The sequence below is a fragment of the Ornithodoros turicata genome, chromosome 7 (assembly GCF_037126465.1).
Source record: "Ornithodoros turicata isolate Travis chromosome 7, ASM3712646v1, whole genome shotgun sequence".
NCBI lineage: Eukaryota > Metazoa > Arthropoda > Arachnida > Ixodida > Argasidae > Ornithodoros > Ornithodoros turicata.
The window spans coordinates 21,644,800-21,669,882 of record NC_088207.1 but is presented as its reverse complement, the minus strand read 5'-3'; the positions used below and the strand labels follow the sequence as shown (position 1 = coordinate 21,669,882).

Here is a 25,083-nt window from a genome sequence, read left to right as displayed (position 1 = left end):
TGCACACAACCTTTTCCAGTGAAAGCTAAGAGGGTCGAGCTACACCTCTGGCTGGTTTTTGGCCGGAATGGCCCAGGTGATAACTGTGTCAGTGTGCCCTCAGTTGACCTCCTTCCCCAAGTGGCATGTATGTTAATCACTAACCCCTCCCCTTTCTGATGTTTTTCCTTTTTTCTTCCTTCTTCTCTTCCTGACAGTAAACTTCAGTTGCTAGTCAGCCCTTCGTTTGTCTGCATCTTGTCCCATTATTGCGCTGTCTCATATCGTGTTACTACGTACCAACTTGCCCACACAGTTGCTTTGAACAAAAGTATGAATATCCCAACGAACCACACGGCCATAGACAGCGAATGTGAGCAACCGCGAGCGGACACGCGCCGAGCCGAGCGCAGATATAGACGATCGAGTGACATAAGTCGTTGGAGAGAGGCTATACAGCCCTCAAAGCCCGCATCCAGGAGCACCTAAAGCACCTTACCACATTGAACTGCAGGCACACCTGTTCAATCATGACCCCCTCAACCTCCGCAACCCGCTTGTGGCAAATAGTCAAAAGACTACAATCACTTCCCATGCAAACATCCCTCTTCCTCTCAATCGCTATCAAGACAAGTACATCAGAGGAGGGAACTGCCGACGACTTTCTAGGCTCGACATTAACCCATTCTGAGGCATCTCAAGGACTGACACATCAACGGTCCCTAAGGGAGGCTACAGTCAGGCTGAATATAGCCTTCCATCAAGGTGACCAAAATGTTGACAAAGTCCTTACCCGTGCCGAACTTCTCGAAGCCATCAAAGCAGCTACGTCAAAAAAGTCATCTCCTGGCCCTGATGGCATCACTTATGAAGACATCGCCAATCTCGGACCGGCTGGAACGCAAACCCTCTTGGATATATTCAACGACAGCTGGGATACAGGGAAAATACCAACAGCATGGAAATCAGCCTTAGTAATACCAATCCACAAACCGGGGAAGAATCCACAGACCATAGATTGATACAGGCCGATAAGCCTCAACAGCTGCCTCCTGAAAATAACGATAGGAATCGTTCTTGGTCGACTGCAACGGCTGATCGAAAAGAAACAAACTTTCCCAGACGAATTTGAAGGATTTCGGCTTGAGGAGCACTGTCGAGCACAGCAAGGCAACAAGCAACATTTTTCTTTGCCAAAATTATGGGCAACTGGAACACAACTAGACAGCAAAAAGAAGCATTCCAAGCACTGTGCAACTTCCTCAAGGACACCAGGATTACACAAAAATACTGATCGTATGCACTACTCGACAAACCACGACCCCTGTTCGTCAGCATATGAATTCGCGTTGTCGAGAGCGTACATCTCTAACGAGGGAACACTCTCCGATCTACCAACCACTTTTCGCCTCTTCATTTCCTTTCCGCTTTCCCTTCCCCTCTGGTCATTTCATCATTGCCGTTCAGGACACGTGTAGAGGAAGACCATCTCCTCTACATTTGGTGACCCTTGGTGGTAGCCAACGTCGTGCTGAAGACTGGGAGGTGGTGGGTTCGAATCCTACCACCGCCTGTGCTGTCTGATGTTTCCCCTGCGTTTTCCAAAGACTTTCCAGGCGAATAGTCAGCACAGTTCCCCCTGATGTCGGCCCAGGCCGCATACTAAGCCCCCTGCCGTCCACTGCTTCCTGCTGTCCTCTTTCCAACTGTCCACGTCTGTACGCCACTCATAGCCACAGTTGCTCCGTGGTGCTAACGCGGAATAAAAAATATTATTGAAGGGAGAGCGCTTTAACTTATGCGCCATTTTGAATCAGGGCACGCTCAAGCGTGGACGTGCGATCTGATATGCCTTTCATGCTTCTCGCGTTCTTATCTACACGAGTCTCGGTTCCATTTTGCTTAGCTGATAGTGCTGCGATCTTCGACTACGGATCGGCCATCTTTTCAAGAGCAGTCGACACTTTCGCACCGTTGCTATGTATCCCCAGCAGAGTAGCTGTGAGTGATGGTTCTGTTCTTGATTCTGCCTGTTGCGTCCCTACATTGCTTAGAACACATGTAGGGCAGGACTGAGCTTCGTATTCAGCTGTAGATAACGCTTTGAATGACGTTTTTGACAGGCAAGAGCACATGCGAGCAAGAAAAAAAAAATACAGCAGCTTGCACATTTCATGACTTGATTCTCCTTCGAGATACGATGCATATACGCTAAATAGATGTCCCAAACGAAGCAAGACCTTATGTGGAAGTGACATAACGAAATCCTGCAGGGTGATACAATAAAACTAGTTAGCAAAGTAAAGGTAAAATGATCTTTCTCACCTACAACAGTGGGAAGAATATGATGAGCGGGTGCTGCCAACACCACCTATAGATAGAGAAGGCCTGCTTATCTTCGACGTGACGTAACAACTAATAGTCAGCCAAGCAGGATCGTGTTTTCAGCGGCAGTAGCCAATCACGAACGAGCTCTCAGCAGTCGTAGCCATGGAGACGAACCACCGTCGTCTGCGAGCAGTTACGAAACGTCCCCGCGTACTACACGGGAAAACTTTCAGATAAAGCTCAAAACGGTCCTGTATCTTTCTCATGACTGATTTTCTGGAAAGCGTGTTGCACGCTTTGTCTACAGATTCACGTCCACAGCTTCCAAGTTAGCTGCAATCATTTCCGAGTTATTGAATTCGGAGAACGGCGAATCGCAGTAGCAGTCGAATCCTGACTATATATGTCCACGTAGCGAAGGAGGGAGAGGAGGCATTAAGCAGGCCTTCTGCATCTAGGTGGCGTTAGTGCTGCGGTGCTCCCCACGGGACAGCGGCCGAAGCGATCTTTAGCAGCGTTAAATATCAAATGTCGTCCCGGCAATGAAGTTGAATCCGGAAGTCTTGTGTGTACACCCATGTGAGCGGAGTAGGGTGTGTTGCCACAGGTAGGGTCACTAAATAAGGTTCGCTTCACAGTATCGGAGATACCGGTACACCACACCGGTGCCATCCCCCGTTGAGGATCAAATACGGCTAACATCTTACTCGCTGTGGGATGGAGTAGAGTCACTAAATAGGGGTACAGGGTGTCGCATTCCTTTTCCGCGCCAGAGCCGCCGTTCGTGTCATGTGGTTTCTTCTTCCAAGAACGCGCCGTCCATGTTGAGTCACCTCCATCCAAAACCGGTTTCCTCGGTTGCGGGCTGGCTCGACTGCGCGGTGTTCTCTTGCGAAGAAGGGGGAGATTTGCGTCCCATTGCTAGGCGACGTAGCCGCGCCGGACCTATAAGATGGCGGTCTCGCTCGCCGGCGTGGCTCAGTGTCGCTACTCTGCTCCCTATTTAGTGACTCTAGGATGGAGAAGCGTGCATGACTGTTTTGCGATAATCCATGTATTGTGTACCAGAACGTCTCGAGGATGTCAAGGTGAGCTCAATGCCGTCAGCCTTGATGAGCTGCTTGCAAGAGAAAGGAACATTTTACGCGCGCACGACAGATGGCATCGTGCGCTAAAGTGCGCGTGGCTACCGTGGCGCAGTAGCGTATGTTAGCGCCGCGAAGTAACTGTGGCTATGAGCGGCGTACAGACGTGGACAGATGGAGAGAGGACAGCAGGAAGGAGTGGGGGCAGGGGGGTTAGCATGTGTCCTGGGTCGACTTCATGGGGAACTGTGCCGACATTCGTCTGGAGAGTCTTTGGAAAAACCAGGGAAAACCTCAGACAGCACAGCCGGTGACAGGATTCGAACCCGTGTCAGCTCCCAGTCTCGGCGTGGAAAGCGATCATCTTAACCACTATGCCACGGGAGCTGGTGGGGGGGGGGGGGGAAATATGGCCAGCAGGTGCTGCGGTGCTCCTCATGAGACAGTGGGAAACAAGAAATAAAGGTAATCTAAGTATCATCTGTTCCCGACAACAACAACACAGGATTTCTAGAAAACGCGATGTGCGTAAAATTAATCGCATTCCTCGCAAACTTGTGTATGCAATCTTCCAGCGAACGGCATACAACTATTGCCTGCCGTCCTTTTTGTTGGCAGCTTCGCTAAATCCGTTAAAATAATTTCTACAACGCTTGCGTAAGAGTTGGACATCCCTTAATTCTGGGAGCTGTCAGCAAAGCCGCTAAGTGGTTGCTGTTTTGTGTATTGTGCGGGCGACGCTCATTACCTAAGTGTCTCGGCGACTGTGGCACACTTGGCATCCGCGCATTCGTGATCACAATACGTAATTCGCTAAGCCCTAAGCATGGTGGACACTACGATGTCACATGTCCAAGATGGCGAACCAGATTATTAGGTTAAAATTGCCCTGAGGTGAGGATTTGACGTTGTAACCATGTAAGCAACCTAGTCATTTTAGCCAATGGAGTTGTTGGTTTCTTTTCCTTGTAAGCGTTCTCATTGGATTGTGAAAATTGGTAGGAGCGGTCAATTTGGCTCTTTATAAGCGGAGTGCGGATTTTCGAGATGCAGGAAGGAGGAGTTCGCAAAGGGAAGGTCTGGGGCACGTTCGTCGTTCCCATCGATTCCACGGCGCTGGGAGCCCATGGTCTACCTTCCGTATGCCAATTTGATCTTGTTGTAAACAGCGTAAATAAATCCCTTTGTTGTTGAGCACTTTGCCCGTCGGACGTCATCTTTCGAGACCAGCCCTGACCGTCGAACACCGCAACCGACCAAATTCTCAGCAGACCGAGAGACCCGGGGGACGAAATTGTACTGCTCGGTTCGCTATATCTTGGTAATCATAAAAGAAAGGAAGCATGAAAAACAAAGATCCCCGCGGCGAATTTTAGACACAAGGATTGAGACAGTGGCTGAAGATAACTACCTTTGGCCCCACATTTTGCGGGCAAAAAATCACTTTACGGCGTTTATTTATTTGTTTATTTATTTATATACCCCCAGGGCCAAGAAGGCATTATAGATGGGAGAGGCATCTTACAATAGCAAGACAAGAACAAAACACAATTACACGTGTGGCAAGTACATGGTATTATTTGAAACACATATAACTTTATAAGTAAGTAAGTAGTACTGTTCTCCAGCGGTGAATCACCCCAGGTCATAGGCATGGCCATGTTGTTGTTGTTGTTGTTGTTACACAAATAAGTAATACAGTAACATGTAACAAATGTATTACGAAACAAGAAACATACGGCGTACGTAAAGTTAAAAGAGTTAACAAAACAAATCGGTTAGTGCATCCTTAAAAGGGGAGGCCTTTAGGTGAGATACCCTTTCTACGTATTTTGCACCTTTTCGCGCAACGCAGGCTAAGAAATAAAAAAAAGAGTAAACTGGGGGTAATTGCAGCTTCTAGTTCCCTAGATTGCAATTACTCCCCATTTTAGAACCCTGGCCCTGACATTTCCTACCCAGAACTCCAAATAGTTATTACACTTCGCAAATGGTCCTCTGAATGTAGCAATCTACGTAAATGTGAATTTGATTAAACAATGCTATACACGGTCTTTTAATCCGTTACAGATAAAAAAAATGCTGTGGGAGCATCACTGATGCCATTTTTGCGAACGGGTTACACGGCCAGGCGGACGTTTTTTTTTTAAATTCCGTGTTAGCGCCGCGAAGCAACTGTGGCTATGGGTGACGTACAGACGTGAACAGTTGGAGAGAGGACAGCAGGAAGGAATGGGAGAAAGGGGATTAGTATGCGTCCTGGGCCGACTTCAGGGGGAACTGCACCGACAACAAACAACAACTTTATTTTCGACCTTGGAGAGTGGGGAGTTTCATCGCCACAGGCGATACTCCACCCCATTGCTGGTTGGAATGGGGGGAATAAAATAACGAGCCCCTTCACAATAACCTGAAGACAGCTGAGGTCTTGGCGAAGGTCTTCAACTTCTGGTGTTAGTGGCTCGTAATCGGGGTGCTTTCGCGTTGCAGCTTCGGTGAACGATGGTGTTAAGAGGCTTACATGCGGCGATGTATTCCTTGAAGTTGTGGAAGCAGGGCTAGGGTTCGTAGTCAGGTCATGATTTGTCGAGAGGTAGCGCTTGGCATTCAAAGTTACTCGTGTGATGAGTTCCAGGTAGTTGTCGCATTTCTCTGCCTCACTTTCAATTTTTTTTTTTCTGTCAGCCGACGACTTGCACAGAGCCGAGCAATATTGGATCAAGACTGTACAGCAAGAGGTATTCGGGCCAAATCCTGCCGTTCACGAAAATCTGCGAGACCTCTCAGGCTTCATCGATACCGGAGGTATCCTTCGCTCGCGACTCGGCTAGTTTTCAGTGGGCTGAATTCCTCCACGATCAACCTTATAATTCTTCCCGGCAAGCATTATTTCACGTGGCTCATGATCACGTACACCCACGTAAACCAGATACACACCGGGGTTCAAGGCACCCTCGCTCAACTGCGTGAGAGGTTTTGGATCATACGTGGACGTTAAGCAGTCAAAAGAGTCATATACGCGTGTGTCGTCTGCCGCCGGTTCGGGAGTAAGGCCACACGCCAAGCCACGGCTTCGCTTCCTCCGGATCGTCTCTCGAGAAGCGAACCCTTTCATGTCACTGGGCTTGACTTCGCCGGCCCGATCTACTATCGTACTGATCGCTCGAGCACCACTCCGAAGTCATATATTCAGTCATAGTAGTCAGTCAGTCGTATATAGTCATAGTCCTATTTACGTGTGCTGTCAACCGTGCATCTAGAATTCGAATTGGCATCCTCAATGACCACAGACGATTTTCTACAAGCCTTCAGACGCTTCATCGTTCGTAGATCGATACCTTCCAAAGTGTACTCTGACAACTTCCGGACATTCAAGCGGGCCTCCACTGACCTTGCCGAACTTGGCCGGCTCATCCATGCCGAACCCGTCCAGCGCTACTGCGCAGTTTACAATATCCAATTCATCGGCGGGTATTCATCGGGTATTCATCGCCGAGCGCGCAGCCTGGTGGGGCGGGTTCTGGGAACCGCTGGTGAGATCAGTCAAAGACGCCCTGCGCAAGACTTTAGGACGTAGCTCACTGACGTTCGAGCAGCTCACAACCAATATATCACAGCAATATCGTACCCTTCAAGGTGGGCGAGCTAGTGCTCCTGTCCTCCAAACCGCAAGGAAGAGCAGTGTGGCCACTTGCACGTATCTCTGAGGTACAGCCAGGACGGGACGGAGGCATCGCCTTCCCTATCTAGGACGAAAGGACTGCAGGAACAGGACGACACATGGAACAGCTCCAGACGCTAGGTGCCCCTCTTCGTTCCTGTGTTCAGAAGCTGGTGGATGACATCACGGCATCACTTCAAGAAACAGCTCCATCCAAGACAAATATCCAGCTCAAACTCGCCTCACTAACGAAGAAGTCACCCCTGCTCGCTGATCTGGATCATAACATTGCAGCACTCATAGACGATGACGAAATTGAAAGTGAGGCAGAGTCATGCGACAACTACCTGGAACTCATCACACAAGTAACTTTGAATGCCATGCGCCACCTCTCGACAAACCATGACTTGACTACGAACCCTAGCCCTGCATCCACAACTTCAAGGAATACATCGCGGCATGTAAGCCTCTTAGCACCATCGTTCACCGAAGCTCCAACGCGAAAGCACCCCGATTACGAGCCACTAACATCAGAAGTTCAAGACGCCCTAGATGACAACGACCACCCTGAATATACAAATATGAAAGTTGAAATGATAGAAGAAAATATATCGACTAACTCGACTACCACGAAGGGAACGATCAAACGGAACTTGTTCGACATCTTTTGGACAACGATACCACAACCGACTCTCTTCAAGGACATCCAACTCCGGGAAGCGGAAATGCCACCGGACTCCAGTGTCTGTCCTTTGACGCTAAAGTCCGATCGGGATAGAAACCTAGCAAGTCGTCGACCCCACTGAATCGTCCCGTACCTCAAGGCTTGCTGTTACAGGACATAACACCGCCATCTACGGCTAAATCTTCCCGACTACCCATGCTCATTGCAGCCCCACCTCCGTTGAAGCAAGACCCACTGCATCCTTTATACCCAACGGATCGCGCATCCTCGCCTTGCATCATATATTGCAGCAGATACCGCAGCCCTGCAAATGCAAGGACTACTCCCTTCAGACCTCGTTATCAGAAGCCGTCACCCCGTCAGTATCGTTGCTACTGTCACAAGAGACTGTACCATCTGGCCAACCACAGGCTCCGTCTTACCCATGCGCCGCCCGGAGTGTAAGAAAAAGGAAGCTGATGTTTCGTCCCTTGACGCTCGTGGCCTGTGCGCGCTTCACCCGCAGTTGTTCCCATCGTCATCCGCACAGTCGGTCTTAGTAATCTGCCATTAAACGTTACCTAAAGCTTTCCTGCTCCTTTCCAGCATTCTGCGCCGACATTCGTCTGGAAGGTCTTCGGAAAACCCAGGGGAAACCTCAGACAGCACGTAGAAGGACGTCCTGTGGGAGAGAGCATGGTATCTACTGGCCGACTACAAAAAATTCATTAATTAACTTATTAATTACCTAGATGTTTTCGTAAAAAAGCAAGACAGCAGCATAGGAAGCGGCCATTATTTGAATCCGCCCTGTCTCTCAAAAGTCCTCAAACGAGCATGTAGTACTATGAGATATAAATCGCCAAACTTTGGAAAGTAAATGAGGCGAAACCAGAACTACGAATTTCTCGAGCATAATAAAACATTTCCAGCGAAGTTACGACCTCAGAAATCTACCCATGCACAACCAGTGAAACCTCTATCTGGTGTCTTGGTTTGTAACCATTCATGACTGCCATTCCAGAGGTTCCTGCAAGGTGGTGCTGAAGTTCAACCAGAACTGAAAGGTACAAAGCTTTCTCAGTCTGGAACAACATAGAAAGGACAAATACATACAAAGCCTCAAATTCCCTAAGAAATTAACGATGAAAGGTGGAAGTCACTGAAAGGTTGGTGAAAACAGCCTGGCTAACCTTTGCAGTGACTTCCATCTTTCATCGTTAAGACTGTTGTTCGAGATATTGCGCATTTCCCAACCTCTACTCCACCGATTTGCTGGATTTTGCTTGTGTCCGCCTACATTAAACATACCATATGTTCTCCAAAATATTCACATATTCATTTGAAGACAGGATCATATATTTCTTTGCGAGGGAATATTAGTTTATTCTATATACGAAACAAAATAAGCGAAGAAAAGTAGGAAAGGAAAATAACGGTGCATGAGAAAAGGGCGCAAAGAAAATTTCACGGATGATTTGTCACTGATTCACTTATGTGGTATGGGGCCAACATAATATCGCCAAAAAAAAAACAGAAAAAAGACATGTATCCCGGATCAGCTGAGCTCCATCTGAGAATGTCACGGGAGGCGGCTTACGGCTGACAGGTGAATAGGAGATGTTTCGCATGCGCCAATGGGGCAGTTCCCTTGATGTGTCTTGAACAGAAGCAGTGTTGTATACATGGCGGAACTATTAGCGCCGCTTCCGTATTCGCTACTTTTTTCAGTAGTGGAGTTGCGATCCCGCTACATTTTCAGTTTCTAACGGAATCAATATTTTCCCTTGTCACTTTCTTCCTCAATTTCACGAACTCTCATGAGCTAAGCGCAATCCAATATTTAGGAATGTAATTTGTGTTGTCCTGCGCATTTTTTCTTTACATTTTAACTCGCATTTGCTAAACACAAACAGTTACGTATAAGTATAACATACTGCAACACAACAACAACACCAATAGATGATGACGATGTGATGTGGTGTTTCACCGCGGTGGTGCGGTACCCTACCCCACTGCACGTGGAACATTATACGAAGATGATGAAGGAAGGATGAAAATACGAAAAAGAATTAAAGCGTCTGGAGCAATCCAGTGGACGACAGGAAGTCCATGAACAGGTGAAGAACCCGACGATGGAGCACAGGATCTTCATAGGGGCCAATGAGTGCAGCTAAATTGAGCGGCCTCTTGCTGATACGGGCAAGCTCATCACACAGTATCCGCCTTTGCGGGCAGTAGAGTGCACATTCCATAAGAATGTGCTGAGTGTTCGCCACGACACCGCAGGTGGAACAGAAGCTTGTGTAGCAGCACCTGATCATGCATACTGCATAGTGCATAATATGTGCTACGAAGCTAGTTTCCGTCATACAATCAGTTGGAAAACCACTGTGAGCGTGTTGATACCCCATTTAAAACACTTTTGCAACTTTATCGTTCGGAGCAGATAAACAAAGCGTCGTGTCTTTTGGAACAGGAATTACAAAATAGTATGTCGGAAACGAAACGATATATCGCGATAGCCATCATACTCCAAACGTACCGCCGACTTTGCTTTAGTGTGTTTGTCCCGAAGTGAAGCATTACGGAGGTTGCCGAACCCGATCCCGTTATTTTCTCACATTAAATAGGTCACAATGTAGGTAGTATATGTGAGCCGCACAAAATGAAGAATAATCTTATTCGGCTTAGGCTTCGTTCACACTTGCGTTTCATCATCCGCTGACCGTCCGTTGCTTTGATCCGTCATGACCTAAAACGAACGGAAGTGAGCGGATCCGTTCAGCCGCCCATTGGTTTCAACGGGTGACTTTTGGCGTCCGTCCATGCCGCATAGCGCACTCTATGTCGCAGTTCCGTCTTTTCCCGCGTATTTCCTTTTGTTTCCCCCCTCGTGTGGCGTGTCAATGTAGCCTCCTTTCTTCGCAGCTTTGCGCTCAAACTACGAACCGTCAAAAAAGAGGCGGAGCCAAGGACTCATTTTCACGGATTTTCGGCGAATTTATTTCGGCAATGGCCATTTTATTACGAGTGGGATTATTTGCTATACTGAGCAAAATGACCACGGGGAACCCATTTCCGCAAAGAAAACGTTAGGTTGCCTTGGGAAATTTCGGAGTTCAATTCAAGAAATTAACTTTCCGTCAAATGAAATCAATGTTACCATGATGTGGCAAAAGTTATTGGCAGAAAAAATCCCTTGACCGTACATCTCTCCGGGTCCTACGTTTTTTACTACGAATTTCTATCATGATTGGTGGGCCACATTGTATATATTTTTTTATTGCACCTCCCCTTGACTGGGGAATGTGAGTCGACGGCACTGCTCAGAAGACCTAACTTACAGCCCGCAAAACAAATCTACATAGTATTTTTCTTCCCCGTGAGGATGTCCCGGGATTATTCAGGGATGTCCCGAAAGCGTGGGTGGAACAGGTTGGAACCGCACCTTGCTGGAACTACAAGCACGAAGAAAAATGAACAAAAATTGGCATACTTATTTTCTCAGAGTCGTCTGATTCTAAATGCAGTGCTAAGTGCTCTATTTTGGCGTCCTCCATCCCCCGCAAATTCTATACGCCACGGTGCTCGCGTCGCCTGTCTGTCCCAAAATAACCCCATCTCGAAAGTACCTAAAGCTACGTACTTCGAAAAAGCTACGTCAACCTACGTACTCAGTCTCAGTAGATAGTGTTTGCTTCATCGGAACACTCGTGCCAAAATATGTAAATCGGTGGCGCGCTCTAAACTCACCTAATACCGGGTCAACGTTCCCAGAGGAATTAGTACATAATACAGATGTGGCACTAAGGGGATCTTCTGGGGATTGTAAAGATATTCTTTTCTGGAACTTTCGTTAATGAAGCTACAATCTTATTCCCGGCGTGTGTAATTAACGTCGATGAAAATATGACTGAGAGAGAGTTTGAAGCAGTAGTAGGCAGTAGGCTGTACTCTGAAAGCGAAAGTGATCCAGTTCTGAGAGTCGACGCCCTAACACAATGCGAGTCGTCCATAGAAGGTTCTACTTTTGGCACGTCGGGTGCAGACATTTTGCTACTGATTCGGCAGTATGTAAATTATATTTAGAGCCACTGTATGGGGGAAAATTCTCCACAGACGAGGGAGAAAGTAGTTAGCAAACCTGACCACTCGGGACAATAAAAAAAAATAGATTTGGAGTCAACCTGGACCTATAAATTATCTGGTCGTAGTCGTGAAAAAGTCAATAAAAATGTAACTATGCTACAGTTAGCGTGCAAAAATAGTAACACAGTTGCAGTTACTGTCACTCTTGTTAAATGTAGCTAGTTGCAGCTATTACCAGGGAACAGTAATGGTAACGGAAACAGAACGGTATATTACCGAAATAAGAAGAGATGGTAACGATACCGGAAACGGAAACGCCGGTCCTCCATTGTTGGAAGCAGAAACGAAAATGGTCGTCAGGTATTGAATTCGCGTAATGGCTATTCCTGTTAAGGATGGCATGAGTGGCTTCATTTTATTTTTGTATTTTGGCACCTCCTTTTTTTCTTTTTTTTCTTTTGTCCTTTACAGATTTCTATAAAAAGCTATGAGAGCAGCACTGATGCCATTTTTTCCTACCATCATCATCATCATCAACAACAGCCATTTTTTTCGGGCGAGATACGCGGCCATCCTCTCGGAAATAGCACGTAACTACTAGACGGCTAATTACCTCAAATGGATGAATTAACTTTTTAACTTGATGTTTCCACGGAAATGCGAGACAGCTGAATTGAAGGCAATCATTATTTGAATTCGCCCTCTTTTTTAAAAAAAACCTTAAACGAGCGCGTACTCTCAGATATAAATCGTCGAACTTAGGTATGCGAATGAGGTGAAACCAGAACTATGCGCTTCTCCGGCGCAGAAACGACATCGCTTCCACTTATCTGGACCGGAAACCGGTAGTCTTGGGCGGGCTTCTAAGGGAACTGTGCCGACATATGTCTGAAAGCGTCTGAGGAAAACTCAGGAAAAACCACACACAGCACAGCCGGCACCGGGATTCGAACCCGGGTACCTCCCAGCACGCTAACCACTGAGCCACTAGAGCTGGTCTACATTACATAGAAACACAGAAATAAATCCTTAAACGTAATAATTAGGAGCTCGCCAATCACGGCCGTGCTTTCGGCGGCCATACCTATGATGATGATGATGGTGATGGTGATGGTGGTGGTGAAGCTATGGAGTCAAACCGCCATCAGCCGCATGGGCAGCCACTGGTAGTCACAGAAAGCCCGTCTTTCGAATCGTAATAATTACCCCAAGAACACGCTGACATCCCTCACTTATCCTGAGGATGTCATTGCGGGACAGCAGTGACATCCTGGGAATATCCCCACATAATCCTCAATTTGTTAGAAAAGTGTTACAATGAGACTCCAGAGATGGTCCTAGGGACAACATCTGGGGACAAGACTGGGATACTCTCAGGAGCACTATAGGATCATGTAAAATTCTCCAGTAAATCTGCTTTCATTTCTCACTTTTAGAAGTGTGCAGACGTTTACAGTGGAAACGGACTCTCTCTTTTGCGGTTTTCAACCTCGGCCACCAGCTTGTCATTTTCCGTCTCTCATTTTTGATTGTTTTTTGATGACGAACAATGGGTGGCGTGGTATAAAATGCAAAAAATATAAAAGGTCATGTGCCACTAAGTGTAAGACTAATACCCCTGCCAGATGGCATGCTCGAAGGACTTCGGGGAATTTTCATTTGCAAAAAATGACCTCTGACAGCCGTGTCAGACTGCAGCTCAAAGGACCTTTCTAAGAAATGACCATCAACGCGAAAGGAGGCCCCCAACGACATTTGAGGAGCAGAAAGGAGCAATCTCGACAACAGTGTTAAGCGCGGACCCCATAACAAGAGACACGCGACGCGCTGCAGAATTTGTCGCTGTCGCGTCTGGTCATGGCGCGACTTCCTGGTCCATTTGAGCAGCGACATTTCGTCACCGAGAAATGATGTTTTTGGAGAAGCAATGCTTATTTTATTCGAGCTAAGTTGTAAATTGCCATAAATATACCAAAAATAGTATTTCATTCGTCAAAACGAGGAGAAATTGTAATGAAGTTGCTATGTAATATTCGCCGTAACGCAGTGGCGCTGCGGTTGAAGTACCCAACGCCCCGCCCACTTCTTCGTCTGCTAGTTTTGTTGGTTGCCCTCTCCACCCTCTCCCTTGCCCACGCGTTCAGTTCTTGTTTCACGCCGCCAAATCTAGCTGGTTTTGTCAAACAACAGGCAACGAACTCGACGACATGCTACAAATATCTACTGGGAGTAGATGCAGAAATATTCAGCCGCGACTGAGCTTTTTTGACGCTCGTGTGGCGGCAGTGACGTCGATTTTGTCGCTTCTCGCGTGTATCTGCCGCGTGTCGCTTGTTATGGGATTTGGGCTTTAGCCATTGTACCCTCGCTACCTTCGCAGCTGAATGTAGGAAAACCTATAAAATGCGGATAATGGAGTGAAACTGTGTAAACGTATTTAGATCCTATTTAGAGAAGTGCATATTGCTTCTGCATCTTGATTTGTGGCGCACAGGCCAACTTCAAATTTCCACAGCAGACAGGGAAAACGAAACCGAAAATGGGAGCCGGTGAGGGCAGTCAGTTGAGGAGCACTCCTTTCCCGCCTGTCTGGCAGGCGCCCCCGAACAAAGGTCATTTGAGAGGCCGAAGGCCATTTCTCGCAATTGACATTTGAAATGCTGTCTGACTAGGGTATAATACCCCTGTCACACGGGCATCTCGAAGGCCTTTGGGGCTGTTATTAATTGACTCAGCTGCCAATTGTGCGCTGCCACACGGCGTTTCGGGATGGCCTTCGGCCGACTTTGAAAGGAGTATCCAACAGTGGCATTTCCTTTCGCAGATAAATCATATACTATATATCTTATCTTGCGAACTTCCGCATATGCAAGAGTCTTCCTAGCATCGCACTCAAAACCTAAGTGAGGAACCTAAGTTTAATTCAATTTCATATATAAGTAACAGACCAGTGACGAATTCCTTGAAGTATAAGGATACAACCAAGGTAGCGTCCGTGTTTCCTACTTAGTGGATTTAAAACATCCACCGAATGTCAAGCACGCGCTGTAATATGCCATCACTTTTCTGTATCTTCCACGGAAATGCTCCGTGCAGCATCCCGTCAGGGACCTTGCACGGATGTTCATGGCAACGAGGTCACAATGAAAGGTCTAGTAAGCTATATTTTATCGCACATTGAACCCAGTGCATGGAATATCCGTTGAAATCATTAAATTTGTATTTGTATCGCTGTATTTTTGTATTTTCTCTTTCTATTCTACTATTCTCTCTTTGTAATATTTTGTAGTTTATACATGATCACTGCTGATTTGGTTCAATTTCGTTATGACAAACAAACCGAAACACTAATTAATGGACGCAGGCATAGAAATGCACATCGTATTATTAAACTAATTTACTTCTCCTTTATATGTCCTCCGGCTGGCGGCCGCAGGATGTACGCAAATGACTATCACTGGAAGATCCCATGATGACATTCTCCGGATCTCCTCCGGACATCCCATCACGGACGAGAACGCGATGACACTTTGAGGACGTCCTGAGGATCGGGAGTGTTCTTGGGGTAGGAGCTCACCAATCACGGCCGTGCTTTCGGCGGCCATTAGCTATGAAGACGGGTGATGGTTGTGAAGCTATGGAGACGAGCCGCCATCAGCCGCATGGGCAGCCACTGGTAGTCACAGAAAGCCCGTGTTTTGAATCGTAATAATTAGGAGCTCGCCAATCACGGCCGTGCTTTCGGCGGCCATTAGCTATGAAGACGGGTGATGGTTGTGAAGCTATGGAGACGAGCCGCCATCAGCCGCATGGGCAGCCACTGGTAGTCACAGAAAGCCCGTGTTTTGAATCGTAATAATTAGGAGCTCGCCAATCACGGCCGTGCTTTCGGCGGCCATTAGCTATGAAGACGGGTGATGGTTGTGAAGCTATGGAGACGAGCCGCCATCAGCCGCATGGGCAGCCACTGGTAGTCACAGAAAGCCCGTGTTTTGAATCGTAATAATTAGGAGCTCGCCAATCACGGCCGTGCTTTCGGCGGCCATTAGCTATGAAGACGGGTGATGGTTGTGAAGCTATGGAGACGAGCCGCCATCAGCCGCATGGGCAGCCACTGGTAGTCACAGAAAGCCCGTGTTTTGAATAATAATAATTAGGAGCTCACCAATCACGGCCGTGCTTTCGGCGGCCATTAGCTATGAAGACGGGTGATGGTTGTGAAGCTATGGAGACAAGCCGCCATCAGCCGCATGGGCAGCCACTGGTAGTCACAGAAAGCCCGTCTTTCGAATCGTAATAATTAGGAGCTCACCAATCACGGCCGTGCTTTCGGCGGCCATTAGCTATGAAGACGGGTGATGGTTGTGAAGCTATGGAGACGAGCCACCATCAGCCGCATGGGCAGCCACTGGTAGTCACAGAAAATCCGTGTTTTGAATCGTAATAATTAGGAGCTCGCCAATCACGGCCGTGCTTTCGGCAGCCATAGCTATGGAGACGGGTGCTGGTGAAGCTATGGAGACCAGCCGCCATCAGCCGCATGGGCAGCCACTGGTAGTCACAGAAAGCCCGTGTTTTGAATCGTAATAATTAGGAGCTCGCCAATCAAGGCCGTGCTTTCGGCGGCCATTAGCTATGAAGACGGGTGATGGTTGTGAAGCTATGGAGACGAGCCGCCATCAGCCGCATGGGCAGCCACTGGTAGTCACAGAAAGCCCGTCTTTCGAATCGTAATAATTAGGAGCTCACCAATCACGGCCGTGCTTTCGGCGGCCATTAGCTATGAAGACGGGTGATGGTTGTGAAGTATGGAGACGAGCCGCCATCAGCCGCATGGGCAGCCACTGGTAGTCACAGAAAGCCCGTGTTTTGAATCGTAATAATTAGGAGCTCGCCAATCACGGCCGTGCTTTCGGCGGCCATAGCTATGGAGACGGGTGGTGGTGAAGCTATGGAGACGAGCCGCCATCAGCCGCATGGGCAGCCACTGGTAGTCACAGAAAGCCCGTCTTTCGAATCGTAATAATTAGGAGCTCACCAATCACGGCCGTGCTTTCGGCGGCCATTAGCTATGAAGACGGGTGATGGTTGTGAAGTATGGAGACGAGCCGCCATCAGCCGCATGGGCAGCCACTGGTAGTCACAGAAAGCCCGTGTTTTGAATCGTAATAATTAGGAGCTCGCCAATCACGGCCGTGCTTTCGGCGGCCATAGCTATGGAGACGGGTGGTGGTGAAGCTATGGAGACGAGCCGCCATCAGCCGCATGGGCAACCACTGGTAGTCACAGATAGCCCTTATTTTTTAATCTTCGACGGCGATTGGCTGACGCCCTGACTTTATATGTTCACGTGCGAAGGAGTGAGAGAAGGCATTAAGGAAGCCTTCTGTACACTGTTAAAACAGAACTTCACCACATAGCACGCTCCTAGCCAACCATTCTTTGTGAAGGAAATAGCAGGACAGGTGACAGTATACTTTCTGTGTAACACCCATATGTTCATTGCTGGTAAAGTGATGACATAAAGAACTCGTGCATCTGTTGACTATGATGCAATAAAGTGTTTTCTACAATGGCATATTGACATTGGTAACGAGAGGATAGAGAGGTAGCAAGCGAGCTGATGGTATAGATTCATACCTTAAAAACCCAAGACTAGGGGACAAAAAAAAACGTTTTTTTTTTTTCACACTGCCACACCTCCCCCCCCCCCCCCATATAGTATGTTCTCCTCGGACTTGCACGATTTGTGTGGGTCGGTCGGTGACAGGTAGGGTGGGCTCGAGCCCCTCCTAGCCCCCCCCCCCCATATAGTATGTTCTCCTCGGACTTGCACGATTTGTGTGGGTCGGTCGGTGACAGGTAGGGTGGGCTCGAGCCCCTCCTAGCCCCCCTCCCCCCCCCCCCCGTGGCTACGCCGCTGCATAACGCTCCGTGGACAGAGATCAGGAAAGGCCCGTTTCGGCTGCCACTTGCGGTGCCCGAATGTATGTGAAGAGTCTAGCGGATCGTTTGTGCACGCATACGTACGCTGGCATCTGCACGCTATGAAACAAAGTAATGCGAACTAAGCTTTAGAGTTCATAATTCATCGTCCGTGGCTTAATGTCTCGGTAATACCAATATTCCTTTTCAAGAGAGGAGTCGCTGGTACGCCAGATAACCAAACTTGTGGAACACCCGCGGACACGGGACGCACCCTGGAGTACTGTAGATGCTTTGCATGAACTCCCTGGACAGGCTGGACCGTCCATCATTCAACGCAGACAAGGTGCTGAAGGTCTGTCCAGATCCGCAAAGGCAACTCGTACTTTTCGCCCTTGTGCGCTTTCTGGAAGGCATGGGCGCTGCTTCTATGGTTTAATACACACATTATCTCGAGAAAGTGATTATAGCGTCTTGGTTTAGCACGCACACCAAGTGTGCTGAAGCCGCTGGCTGTAGACCAGCGCACGTCCCCATTTATTTCTTCTGTGCCTTTCTCTCACCCTCTCTCATTTTTCTGATGTGTTTGATGCTTAAAGGGACTATCGCATCCGTCCCGGTCGATTCCGAATCTGTAGTGCCGTTTTACTCCGCGTTCATCACTGATAATAACGCCGAAAACCCTACGCGAATTGGTGGCGTTGTTCCTGTGCAGTTTGATATAAAACTTGCCAAGAGCAGACGACGCATTCCAAGATTCTCTCTCTGAAAACATCACACGAACGAGGCCAATCACTGCGCGCCCTGTGATGCGGAGGAGACCAATCATGGAGCGGCCGGAAGAACCTTGGTAGCCTTGGCGACCGACCAACAGGCGGGCGGGCGAGCCGGAACGCTAGGGGACGGCGTCCTCTCTGTGATCGGCTCGCGGAATGTTGTTTCTGATTAGCGTCGAACGTGTTCGTACAGCCAGGAGCGTAACACAGTGTTTCACACAACATGGTTACGTCTGGACTCACACTGGTAAGCGAAAGTCAGTGTATTTACCGAGGACGTTTCGCTTAGTATATTGCGATGCGAAAGCCAAGCAGACGGCCTCGGAGACAATCGCCTGCGCTGCGCTCTCATTCGGTGCCTGGCTGACGTCATCATCGTTGAAATAAGGGTGAGTAGGCAAGCGAGCTGGTGAAGGTTCGACGAAGGCATACCTTGAGCTTGAGGGAACGATAACACACGAAGAAGTAGATTCTTCGTGTGTTATCGTTCCATCAAGCTCAAGGTATGCCTTCGTCGTCATCATCGTGCTGGCTGCAGATGGTATGCGAACCTTTAAAACTCGTTTACTTAATATATGTAAGCTTTTCCCGGAAGAGAAATTTAGCCAAATTGACTCTGAAGCGCTGACGAACATTACCCTATCGGGATCATACATACGTTCCCGGATGCGATAGTCCCTTTAAAGGGACTATGAAACGATTTTTTCTTCGTTTCGTTCGAAAGAAGACATTTTTCTGAGTCTAGAACCGAAATTTTACTTTCGTCGCGCGAGCGGATTTCTCGGGAGCGAATTTAAACGGAGCGGCGAAGGGAGGACAGCTGGCGCCGCGCCGTGACGAGCTGCCGAGCGGAGACACAACGGGTAACTTGACGCGACCACGGCCGGCTCAGCAACACGTCATCGTGACGTGTTGCCGAGCCGAGGAATCCCGCCAGGAGCATGCGCCGTAGGATCCCGCGTATGCGTTCATCGGGAGTGGAAATCTCCATGACAGCAGCTTTCGCGCGATCGGCAGATTTCGGCAGTGGCGGCAGCCACAGCGCGAGCTCGCGGCATTACTTGCCATTGTGCAACACCGGTGACGTAACGGGGAACCGAAGAGCGGTCCGTACAGTTACACCATCGGCAGGGAAATATGCGCGGGAGAGGAGGAACGCGGAAGAGACATTTCCAGCGCGCGCTCCTCGCAGAGTGGAGCGATTTCGTCCGGAAAAAATTGTGGCATATTAGTTTCTCTGCGGGAAGAACAGTTTCCATCGAAAAAAGTATGGGGGTTCGGGAAATTTCATAGTCCCTTTAAGCGCACATTCCCTTAGAGATATCTGCATTTTTGTACAGCTACAGAGAGATAAATTTCATTATTATTATTGAACTGAATTTACTCTATCAAATAAGTACGCAAGACATAAATGCCGTCACTGAAGATTATGCGCTTCCACGAATTTCCGAAAGCCGCGAGGCACCTTAGATCCCTATTCTCCTAGGGCGCGTGACGTCATGGAGAGTTGGCGCCTTTCTCCTAGCAAGCAGCGTGAGTGTCTTCGCTCTTCTCTCAACATTGGAAGCATGGAGGAAAGAATGCTAAGGAGACCGAGTAATCCGGCCGAGTGGAGGGGAGAAGCGCTCCTCCACTTCAGGAGTAGTGGGACTTCAAGGAACCACCGGCACTACCGTGTAGTACTCGAGGAAGTACGAAGGATTTCGTCCCCCAGCAGGGCCCTTCGAGCAAAGGCCAATTTTTGAAGCACGAAAAAGTTTCCAAAAGCACCTCGAGTGGGGGGTTGAATACAGGATCGTTCAAGAAGACATAAACAGTACAGCCGATGCTGGGCCGATGACCAGCACTCAAATGTTATTGTTAGCTGTGCCAAGGTAAATGAAAGTAAATCAACCTTGCTGCTGCTGGCAGTCAGAGCTTGTGTACACACGCACGTCCACGACGTCATCTTTGTTTTTGTGGCGCAGTAGATCGCGCGAGGCACGATATACGAACCAAATGACATATCACACACACGCGCCGGGAAGCTGTTCGCTCAACGCTATCGTCAAAGGAACAACCGAACCATACACGCCAGAGAGTCATTGCATTAGACGCCAACGCATGTTTCGCGTGGACGACGACAGCAGCACCCCTCTACGCAGTAGAACAGTCTAGGATTGGAGCCAGGAAGAAAAAACACGAACCATGACAACTATGGGTGCTTTCGGGGACTCAGCCATGCTCATCTGGAGCATTCAGGTATTGGCACTGATCAAACCAATCTCACCCTCTCTAGATCACCATCATGTTGTGAGGTCAGAAAAAAAAATCCAAGTCATTCTATCAGGACACTCAAGGGGAGATTATAACGATGCTTCGGAAATATATATCGGCCGAACGCGAACGTCTGTATAAGGTCCGTCTCCATCTGGAATCCTTCGAGGCCTCTGTAGAAACTGCGGGTGCTGTCGAGCCTGAGGAATACTTTGGGCTTCCCATGAACGCGTTCCTCACCATTAAAAGACTCGCTGTGGACTACCACGAGATAGTGGATCTGGCCACTGACGACCGAAATGCCAACATCCTTCTGGGAAAGAGAACCGCCGCTCACAAGGAACGAAGGTTGGTCTTGCCTACCAGAGAGGACATATTGCGTTCCACAGCTCAGGTTATCAATTTTCAACGACAACGTGCTTACACCTCTAGCGCTATTGTGAGGATCGTTTCCAATATGGCTAACAATACTGTGACACTGACTGCTCGAGACTGCAAAGAATTAGGCGACGCATCGAACACCATGAACGACAAGAAAGCAGCGAAAGAGTGGATGGAAATGGCACAACGTTTATCCAGGAATGACGGATACATTATTGGCATGGAATACATGGCCATGCTTGCGCACAAACGTAGCCGACATGCTCAGGCGGTAAGTTACGCCAACAAGATACAATATATGAACCCTGGCCATGCAAGATCCCTCTTGAAACTCGAGCGTTACGTGCAGGCAGTGGAAAAGCCGTATTCTGGCTGCAGAGACCCGTTAATTTACAACTTCGGAACTTTTGTTCGGCACAACGTGCAGTCCACACAGAAGTGTTTTTGGTTGACCTACAAGCATGCTAGTGTTCTCCCCGTCCGTATCGATGTTGAGCATTTGCAAGGTCAACCGGACATGTTCGCGTATAATAACCTGCTGAGTCTGAAAGAGCAGTGGGTGTTGTGGAGAACTCTGCTTCTGCACGAACCGGGTGCCTGCAAAGGTCAGCACAACGATTGTGACGAGGTTGCATTGGCTGAACGTATATTGCATTCGCTGGCAGAAAGGTTCCAAACTGCGTCAGGGCTCAGCGTAGTACAGACTCAAGGGTTCTGGCGTTTGATACGAGTGAATTGCAGCGAGCATACCGTCTGGCTCAACGCGGGCCATAATCTGGAAAGGCAACCGTTGGCGACGTGGTGGACATTCCTGGGTTACAGTCACGAGTTTAGCCTTACCACAAACTTGAAGCTCAGCAGAGGCGCATCTGTGCTCCGGTGAGTCTACAGTCTGTGCAGGTGTACTGTTAAGGAGTTTCAGAATAGGGTACACGAGCAGCATGCCCAGAACTAAGGGTCGATTCACACGATGCAGCTTTTTGCTGCAACTCGGTTCCCGCTACAGTTGCACGCAATCGAAGCTGCACCAATACGCACATGACCAAATCGAATACGAAGCGAGTAGTTGTACAACCGGATCGGATACGCATGTAGCACCTGTACACGCTTTCCTTGTATTATCGTTATTGTCAACACATTCCCGCTTACTATTTGGATGTGCTGACACATATGTTGAACACTTGCCGTTGCAGATACCACGTGACGGGGCAGAACGTGCGAGACGACGCTCTCCTGCAGTTTTCGTGTCGCGGTGTGTGGGTCATCTTGGTCAAACGTGTTATGCTTGAAGATCAGCCACAATTCCTCTTTCCTTGGACAAAGTGGAAGGACGCAGGATCTCGTGGCTATCAGCGCCGCTGCGAAGCGCTTCCACGCACTCCACCAAAAGGTGCATGGACGCAGGAAAGTTGTTCCCAACGGAAATAGACTTTGCACTCTCGTTATTATCCCCAACTTATTGTCCCTTTTCCATCTTGCGTACATGGGCTTCCGAAATGGGAACTACTGCGCCTGTCGCAAATCATGCGGTCACGACATTTGATACTCGCGTTCCAGTAGGATGTGCACATGTTTGTTATGCAGAGAAAAGTCGTCTTCAACCTCTTGTTACTATTATGACTCTTATATGTGGGGTGTATCGTTGTGACTTCTGGACATCAATCAGTTTATACGCATTGATTCCCTACTTTGCTATGTTTTTTTTTTTCGTCTGTTAAGATCCCAATAAACGTGAGAAGATTAAAATTTACACGATTCTTGTTCTCACGTGTACATGGGTTGCTACACAGTACGGGATCTGTGCAGTGTAAGTGCGTTGTCATCGGCCCACCCGTGGCTGCTCATTGCGCAATTAATCGTGTTCTACGTCCGTTGCAGCTCCCTCTGTCTATTTCGCTTACTGCAGCGTCCTGATCGGGTTACAGAAAAAGAAAATAATATTGAACATAAAAAGTGAGCTGTTAGATGCGACGTCGCTACCGTTTATTTGGGGGTACACGTCATAGAAATCATAAGGAAAGAAAAAAAAGCTTGGAAAGCTTGATGCCCCCATGATCGATACGGCCGCGGCCTTTCAACGCATTTCAACGCGTGCACGCCAGTCTGCTTCGACATCACTCGTATCCAAGTCAATCCAATCCAATCCAAGTCGAAGCGAGTTTGTCTTGTCTGCTATTGTAGTGTGTGTTTGGATTACTTCCCATTCCGTAAGGGACAGATATTTTACTGTTTAAACCTGCTGCGACATGGGAGAACGGTGCACGAAGCTATAGTAGGAGAGACCGTTCGTAACGTGCTAGGCCTACCGTATCTATCATTGTGGCTCATTCGGTGAGATGACCGTCTTCGTCGCATTGGTTTCTTATGAGTGTGTTATGGTACACGTAGAACAGAGATAGAACATGTAAGCATAACAGTGTGACCAGCGGAATGCAAGCAGGGTAAGACGGTAAGACGGTTAGCAACATTAGAAGCATCAGCTAACGAATTCTGCTCCGAAAAAGTTAAAATACTCACAGCAGAACGAGGATCTCAGTAACGCGCGCCTTGCACACTCGCGCATTATATACTGTCTCCATATTATAAATACTACACTGTACTATACTATACTACTATACTCCATACTATACAGGGTGTTTCACAAAACGTGTCATTCGGACTTTATAAAAAAAACTGGGCGACGGAAAAATACGGGGTAAACGGCATTTGTGTGGCAACTAAATTTGCCGCCTTGCAAAAATATTTTCATTTGATATTAATTAAAAGAAATTGAATCATAATATATCAATCAACTGAATATTTTCATTGAATTATCTTTAATTGAACTCCCAAATTTCCCAAGTCAACCTAACGTGTTTTTTTTTCTTTTTTTCTTTTTTTGCAGAATTAGAGAGCCCGTAGCGACCTTAGTCAGATCCACCAAGAAATCCGCTCGATATTGCAAATGGAACTGCCCAAAAAAAGGTCTCGAAATTGAGGCTTCAAAGTTTCGGGTATTCAACGGCGCACCAAATCAGTCGCAAAGATGCGCGGAGAGGAGGACATGCTCCTGCCTTCATGAAGCTGAACAATTTATCGCCGGACTGGCGTGCAGCACAAGACGCACCGATAACAAGCCGGGTGACATTCCACCACACGTTGATAAGCGGCAAAAAAAAAAAAAAAGATTCCGCCTGTTTTTTCCCGCCCTCTTTTTTTGGGCCTTCTATCTTTCAAACCTACCTAAATAGGATATTTAGGTAACAACGATTTTTTTGCGGACGATCTACCTAACGAATTTTTTTTCCGAAAGCAGCTATCATATCAGGTCACCGAAAGGAACAGATGTTCTGATTGGGACAACAACGTAGCTTTTATAATTAAAAAGTTAATTAACGATTTTTAGGTAATTATTCATTTGACGGTCGAGCAACATATGACCAAGAACGTCCGCCGGCCCAGAGATGATAGAAGTGAAAACAGCATGTCTATAGCCCTTATAGTTTTTTTATAAAAAATCTGTATCCCTAAAAAAAAAGACACCCTGTATATTCATCACTATCAGACTTCTTATACAGGGTGTCCCAGAAAACGTGTCATTGAATTATAATAAAAAAACTACGCCACCTAGAATCATGCGGTCAACAGCATTTGTTCTTATTAGGTTTTTGCCACCTCCTAATGTGAATGTCATGTACTCCAAGTTTAATTATGTAAATATTTGCGAACTGAACTCGAAAATTTGCCAAGTAAAGGTCACTTTTTTACCCCACCAATATGAAGAGCGTGCCGAATTCACTCAAATTCATGATAATTCACAGTGATATTCACGAGCTATCCCATCGGAAAAAATAGCCGAATATCATGCTTTTCGGAGCACCGGACCATAGCGCGCGATGACTTTTTGAGCGCAATCGCTCTCAGTGCGACGAAAGGAGGTTCCGAAGCCAGCCCACA

The 25,083-nt window shown here is 47.7% G+C and overlaps 1 protein-coding gene across 2 annotated transcripts; it reads left to right on the top strand.

The window, feature by feature from the left end:
- The first annotated feature begins 20,515 nt into the window (after nucleotides 1-20,515).
- On the top strand, nucleotides 20,516-22,891 carry LOC135399675 (uncharacterized). 2 transcript variants are annotated; one of them, XM_064631409.1, is made up of 3 exons: nucleotides 20,516-21,752; nucleotides 21,813-22,026; nucleotides 22,341-22,891. In XM_064631409.1, the coding sequence occupies exons 1-3, from the start codon at nucleotides 20,864-20,866 to the stop codon at nucleotides 22,573-22,575; spliced, it is 1,338 nt and encodes a 445-aa protein (XP_064487479.1). In that variant the 5' UTR covers nucleotides 20,516-20,863; the 3' UTR covers nucleotides 22,576-22,891. The 2 variants fall into 2 exon arrangements, with proteins under 2 accessions (XP_064487479.1, XP_064487478.1); XM_064631408.1 differs by having other exon boundaries at nucleotides 20,516-22,026.
- The last annotated feature ends 2,192 nt before the right edge of the window (nucleotides 22,892-25,083 follow it).